At 46.0% G+C, this 7,114-nt stretch overlaps 1 protein-coding gene across 1 annotated transcript in view; it reads left to right on the top strand.

Moving 5' to 3' along the window:
- The first annotated feature begins 592 nt into the window (after positions 1 to 592).
- The window catches only part of CHSY1 (chondroitin sulfate synthase 1), a 68,720-nt gene continuing 62,198 nt past the window's right edge, over positions 593 to 7,114 (top strand). Inside the window, exon 1 of the mRNA XM_085644545.1 lies at positions 593 to 1,316. Within this exon, the coding sequence (XP_085500671.1) occupies positions 1,033 to 1,316 (284 nt within the window). The 5' untranslated portion in view covers positions 593 to 1,032. The remainder of the gene's footprint in view (positions 1,317 to 7,114) is intronic.

The following is a 7,114-nucleotide window of genomic DNA, read 5'->3' as shown; positions in this document are numbered from 1 at the left end:
TGTGAGTGCACCAACACCCTGAAGGCCAGGCTAAAAGCAAAAACCCCAGCAAAGGCGAGAAGATATGTAAATATATAATATATAATTGTCCAATCCTGATCGCTTCAACTTACCTTAAACTGTAACCTTAGGGGAATTTGCAACTTGTATATATGCAACGTTAACCACTCGTATCTGTAGTAGACTTATGTACTTACTACCTTTCTTATGTGAGTTTATCTGTTTGGTATCTTTTATGTAATTCATGTACTCTGAAGTCCATATGTAATGTAACTGGTTCTATTGTAAGTGAGGCAAGGGTAGCAAAGGCACACGTGAATGCATTGACTGATAGATGTCAAGACCGAAGCTTAGAGGATTTTGACAGATAGAGTGGGCCAAATGAATGACGTTGCAGAGGCGTGTATGTGAAATATGGGAATCCGCATAATAGAGGAAGGAGACAGGTTTTGGGATTCACTGAAGAAACGTTTTCTTCCCCCCACTCCTCCCTACAGCCACGTGAAAGCAGTAAGTACGGACTTGCGTCCAATCAGGGGGCGTGGACGGCGGCCCAACAGGGACAAGATCCTTAGATGCGACGTTCTTTTGCTTGACTAAGCGAAGGAGGAGGGGCTAGGGGTGGTGCACGGGCTGCTGGCTTGACTCGCCGGATAAGAGCAGCTCGCGGCTCCTCCTGGCATAATTAGACTCGCAGCGACGGCTTCTTACAGGACGTTGAGAGTGGCGCGCGGCGGCAGCTGCTGAGCAAGGAGCGAGACCTCAGCGCCGCCTAGAGGGCACCGATAGCGGCGCGCGGGGGCCTTGAACAGAGCACAGGGCTTCAGAACTGAAGACAGGCGGGGAACAAAACCTCGCAGCCGCTGGCGGCGGATCAGGCCTCCTGTGCACCCTATCAGAGCATCTCCTCCCCATCTTCGGGATTCCCATCAGCCGGGGCCCCGCTCCTAGATGACGCGGTGACGACAGCGAGGCCTTGGAGGCAGCCCCTGTTGGCTGCGGAGCTTTGTCTCCCCTCCTTCACTGCCCTCCATGGCGGGTCGCGGCCCCCGTCGCTCATGGCTCTCTGTGTTGCTTGGACTGGTGCTCGGTTTCCTGCTCGCCTCCCGCATGCTGCTCCCGCGGGGTTCGGGGCACCGGCGAAGACCACGATCGGAGGCCGGGCGCTGCGGGCGACCCGTAGCTTGGGAGCTTGAGAGAACTGAAGGGCCGGAGGCCGGGGGGCCCGAGCGCGGCCTGCGGGATAGCAGCTTCCTCTTTGTTGGAGTCATGACTGCCCAGAAGTACCTGAGGAACCGAGCGCTGGCGGCGCACAGGTAAGCGACCCCAGGGGGCTTGGGGAGAGGTATTTGCAGAGAGTGGGCATCTCTGTCCACGGATCGGCATAGTCAGAGGGCTGTTTATTGGGCCGGTGTTCCTAACAGCAGCAGTCGGTGGTTTCTGTGCAAGACCATTACTCTGTTTATAATGTCAGCCCTGGTTAGCTCCCCCTTTCAGAGAGTAAGGGCTCCCCTTTGTTCGCCCCCGCACTGCCCTTGTGGTCGATTGTAATAGCTTTGCGGGGTAAAGCAGCGATACCGGAATGGGCACTGGGTTACATACAGTGTTTGAGGTACATGATCTCTTACAGTGGAAGGGATTTAGGAACTATCGCGTGATTGGCTAAACCAGATTATTGATTGACACGTACAGTGTTGGTAGTGCGGAGATAAGGTTCTGGCTTGTTTTCTGTAGTAGTGGTTTCAGGTTTGAACTTGTGAAGTGCAGCAGGTCTGTGCAGCGGCGGAAATAGTAGTGGTAGGCGGCATGTGTAGAGATGTACATTGGAGTGGGCCAACACGGTAGTGTTAGAGGCAACTGTTCTATCTTTGGAGTCCTTTGATGGGTAAATGCAGTGGCTGAAGCGGCGGTGTGAGTATAATACATATACAGAATTAACATTGTATGTTTGACACCTTGGGTTACATGTAGCCGTGGAGTTAGGACTACTCGTGTTTCTGATTTTTGTGGTTGCATTGAGGGGGTAGTTGTGCATGAGGTACACGCCGGTGTGGTAAAGGCAGTCCAGGGTTTGGAGATTTTGACTGCTGTATTATTAGGGGGTGTTTTGTGTATGGAATATTTTGATGCGTTCTGTCTGGTATGCGATTTGGTTTTTGTGAGTGAAGTCTCTGGTATGGGATTTGGTTTTGTGAGTGAAGTGGCTTGGGGAGGGTGGTTGTTCAGACATCCGTGCTGAAAATGAGGCTTTGTCATAATGTTTATGGTGAAGGTAAGGGTTTACAGTCTTTCTCTCTTTTTTTTTTATTTTTTTATTTTTTTTACACTTAAAGATGTATAATATTTCATGCACTCTGTACCTAATCAGAATAATTAATGCACCCAGCTGGTTTCAGTTCTGGCCATAAAATGCTCTTGGTGGAGAAGGTGCAGTGTTCAGCCTGTATCCGTGTAGGTGATTAGCAACTTTAAGTAGGAATTGGTGTCTCTACTTTCAGATAGGCCGGATTTTTTTTCTGCCTTAATCACCTCACACATGTAAGACCTTTTTACCTGTCTAAATCTAGTTGTAAATAATAAATCTGGGGTAACAATCCAATGTGAAAGCCAAAGGAACTCGGCAACGCCCATCTCTGAGACCACATCAAGATAGCAACATCTATTGAAAATTTGATTCCCCAACTCTCTGACCTCTTCAGCAATCCGCTGACCACCCGTTCACTTCATGGGAACAACTTAGCACCACAACCACCCTGATGAAGTCATCTGCTCAGGAGAACTCACACCCCAGCGAGGTCCAGAGCTACTTCCCTTTTCCAGCCAAAGCCCTTGATACAGCCAGTAACTCCAACTCTCCGATCATCTGGAGAGAAACAAACGCCTGGACCTGTCCCAATCTGGTTTCAGAGCCAACCACATCACTTAAACAGCCCTGATCGGCACAACAAATGACATCTGAGCCCTACTTGACAGAGTATCAGCCGCCCTAATCCTCCTGGACCTCTCCGCAGCTTTCGAAACAGTCTCCCTCAATACACACATCACTCAACTACACCAGATTGGAATCACGGATGATTTGCTCCGATGGATTGCATCCTTCCTCAAGTGATGCACCTAGAGAGTCTCCCTCCCTCAACCTTGCAATCCAAGCCCACAATCTGCTCACCCCAAGTCCAACCCTCTTTAACATTTACATGACACCTGTCGCAGACATTGTCAGATCTCGCTACATTAACATCTCCTACGCTGACGGTACACAGCTCATCCTCTCGCTTTCAGTGGACCTCACCTTGACGAAAACCAACTTTCACAACTGTATGTAGAACGTTGCAGCATGGATGAAAGACAACTGCCTGAAACTCAACACTGACAAAACGGAATTCTGATCTTCGGCAGACACACCGCCCTCTACAGCGACTCCTGGTGACCGGCGGAGTTCGTTCATACCCCCACACTGAAAGACCACGTCTGCAACCTCGGCATCATCCTGGACAGCAAACTCTCCATGAAATGTCAGGTCAACGCAGTCTCCTCAGCCTGCTTCCACACGATCCACAAAATCTTCAGATGGCTCCCCATCTGCACGTGGAAAACTGTGACACTGGCCCTCATCGCCAGCCAACCTACCTACAGTAACGTACTGTGTGTAGGCACCACTAACAAACTCATGCAAAGTCCTGACAATCCATAATATGCCAGGCACCTAGACAGATTCTCAACCTGCCCAAGAGGACGCATGCCACCCTTGCACCTAAAAGACCCCCATTGGTTCCCTGTCCAGAAGATATAACATTTCAAGCTTCTGACCCATGCCTACAGAGCCTTCCATAACAAAGGCCCAACTTACACAAACCATCGCCTGCTCTTCACCAACCAACCAGAAATCACCATTCCACACACCTCGCCTTCTCTCAGACACCGTATCTGCCGCTCCAGAGCACGCTCCTTCCTTCTCTCACCTCACGGCCAAAGCCTAGAACACCCTTCACTTACACACTCTCGCTGACCCATTTCAGGAAGGGACTCCATACCAGGCTCTTCGACTGATACCTGCAGCACAGCATCTGGCTACCCACTGTGTTGATTAGCTGCATTATGCAAATATAACTTGATTGATTGAACAAAGTATAATTAAAACACTTGCTGTAATTGAGTTACACACTGGGATGCATGGTTATATTACAAAAAGTACTGCCTTGTTCAATGGTCTTAACAAGTTAATAATTTAGTTTAGATATATAAAAAAAAAGAATAGAGTACTTTTGTATTCCATAAAATTAAACCACCCATTTCAGTTCTTAGCCATCCATGATGTTTCTCCTACTTCTTTGCCTATTATAACTGGAATAGCTGTGTACCATGGGTTATTACTCTTTATACATGACACCAAGAAAAGACTATCTTTTTATTAACTCGACACAGACCTGCTTAGTCAACGTAATGTAGCTAGATCTGGTTTTTGGCAAGCAATGCATTGTGAGTACACAGATTGCTTTGTATGTTTGGCTCTGGGTTATCATTTCTATCAGTTGTTGCTTACTCTGCCTTACTGCAGACATGGAACTGGCCTTGTTCGTTTCAAATAGGTCCCAATACGTGTATCCGTCTTTTTATTTGACTACTAACTTCTTTCATGCGTGATGTAGAAGTATTTGAAAATGCTTGTCCTCTTCTGGCACCTCATGTGCTAAATCATCTCTTTTTGTTAGTCCATAAAACGTTATCACAGCAGGAGTTAAAGTAATGACGCTTTAACAGGCTTTTCAGAGGATGGAGGCCATGTGTCCTTTTGACGCACGGTTATCGGGGTTGTAATGGTTAAGAGTTTTAAGTGGGGTGTCTAAAGTCCTTCTATTGTATTAAGGTTGGGAGAGGCTTTGGCAGTTCAGCATCTAAGCTGTATGAGTGTATTGCCGGGCGGACCTCTGTATCATTTAATCTTTAGTAGCGCCATGAAGCCGTTGAATACGCCTGCGCCTCGGAGAAGCTGCTGTGTGTGTTACGTGGATAGGAAGAAGTAAGCCATGCATTTTTGTTTTTTCGAAGTTTTATATAGCGCGAACTTGACCCGAATTCAGTTGTCAGACCCCTTTACATGAGCACCAGTTCCGTTACATGAGGACCTATTCATTTTTGTTAGGCACAGAAATGTTGGTGAGGTCAAATCTGATTTTGAACCATTGATGCTGTCTGGGCATGCCGCGTGGATGCAGGAATGACTAGTTCTGTGTTCAGGTCATTGGTGTACCAGCACTCGGGTTCCAGGCAAAGTGGGAAAAGAGGAGGAATGTTGCATTCCCAAGGAGAGAGTAAAACAACAAGCGAGAACTTTACTTCTCATGGGTTAGTTCTACATTTACAGTACATTTTGTAGTTTAAGGGATTGACAGGAGTACTTCTGAACATCTACGCATTCTGAAGATGTCTCGTAGTACTGAAAACCTTCTTACCTCGTGCGGAATACAGTTAAAGAAATAGACATGCGTAAAGTGGATTGCAATGCAGTTTTCCTTCTCCATGGGGGGGAAGGGGGAGATATGCTTTTCGTCTTCGAGAGACATTGCCTCAACCTCAATGAAATGCTTTTCTTCTTTTTAAAAGGGCTGTGACCCTAGTAGAACAACATTTGCAATCCTCTGAGACTGGAGTCTAGTGTTGCACACCTTTTGCAATCGAGAATATTTAACCAGGCTTGCCACGCCCATTCTCTGCATTTTCGAAGTAAGCTGGCAGTCCTTTATATTTGTTTTATTTATTTTTTTTCTTCCCTGAAGCGAGTACTTTTTGGATCTTACAATTCTTCAGCGACTTGCATGCTTTACAGGGTAATATTATCTTAATCTATCTTGTTTTTAAGCTTCCCATGAAATGGCAGTAGTGATCACTGTTCCCCAATAGTGCCGAAGTTCATTCTGCAATGTGACCCCCTTGTCTGTGCTAGTGGCATTCGGAATCCACCAATTTCTAACTACATTTTCTCTGGCCACCTAGTGTGGGTTGTTAACCTTTCTCATGAAAACTGATGGTCTTTTTAGGTCTGAAACTAGTAATTGATGTGGAGATGTTTGCACAAAATGAAGCAGGTAACATTGCAGGGGCCCTAATTGAGACACATTTCAGCTATGACATGTTTAGGACCGCACCACACTAGAGCTGCTGAAGGCGCGGCATACGGAATCTTGCATACCTCTCTTGAAACCTCTGTGCCTCCTGAGAACGCAAACGGCAGTTTTTTTCCATTCCAAGTGACCTAGCTTGTAAAAGATCGACAGGTAAGACAGCACTGCATTCCTTTAAATGTAATTGTCGTTAAAATTGCAGTTTTACTAGTAATGCTGGTCTTTCTTGTAGCTCTTTAAAGGACTGTGGTGCAGTACACACTTTTCTTTCATAAATTCCAGTTGTGTGGGAGCAAGAAGTCGGCAAAAGTAGCCTCACTCAGAGACACCACCTCAACGAGTTCACTCGGCACATTTTATTGCTGGAACTCGTCATACATGGCTTGACCTTGCAGCATTGTTTATCAGCCTGCAGTTACCAAGTATCTGAAGTATGGAGAAATTCCTGCAGATCCTAGACCTCCAAGTCAGTATCTGGAAGAACTGGATTGCAGTCTACAAATATTGTCCTCCTGCACAGGCAACTAGTGAACAAAGACCCACAATCTGTCCTGTCGGTCTGCTGAAACGGAGTATTGAGCTGCTCATTTGCGTACTATGAACACACTTAGATTAATCAACTATATCCATTTTTGCTGGACCATGTTCTAAATATTCTAGTGTGGGCACGTTGATATAACGCCCACCCACTTGGGTATTTATTTTTTAAACTTATTTGTTGGTTTGTGTTAAATATGAGATCTCCTGTGAGAGAAACTCGCTGTAAAGACATGTTTTATCTTGACGTTTTCATAGTACATGATTATAAAGTATGGTTGTAACAGAACAATGTATGTTCAACATGCAGCTTAGATATACATAGAGACACCAAATAAAAATTTACGTCTCTTTTTAAAGTGGTTATGTATTTTATAAAATTTATGACTATTCCCATTTGGAAGCTTCAGTTTGGCTGGGTTATATTGTAATTCACTGTTGGATTTCAGGTGCCGCTT

Source organism: Triturus cristatus, chromosome 3_1 (assembly GCF_964204655.1).
Source record: "Triturus cristatus chromosome 3_1, aTriCri1.1, whole genome shotgun sequence".
Lineage (NCBI taxonomy): Eukaryota > Metazoa > Chordata > Amphibia > Caudata > Salamandridae > Triturus > Triturus cristatus.
This window is presented reverse-complemented; position numbering and strand designations above follow the sequence as displayed.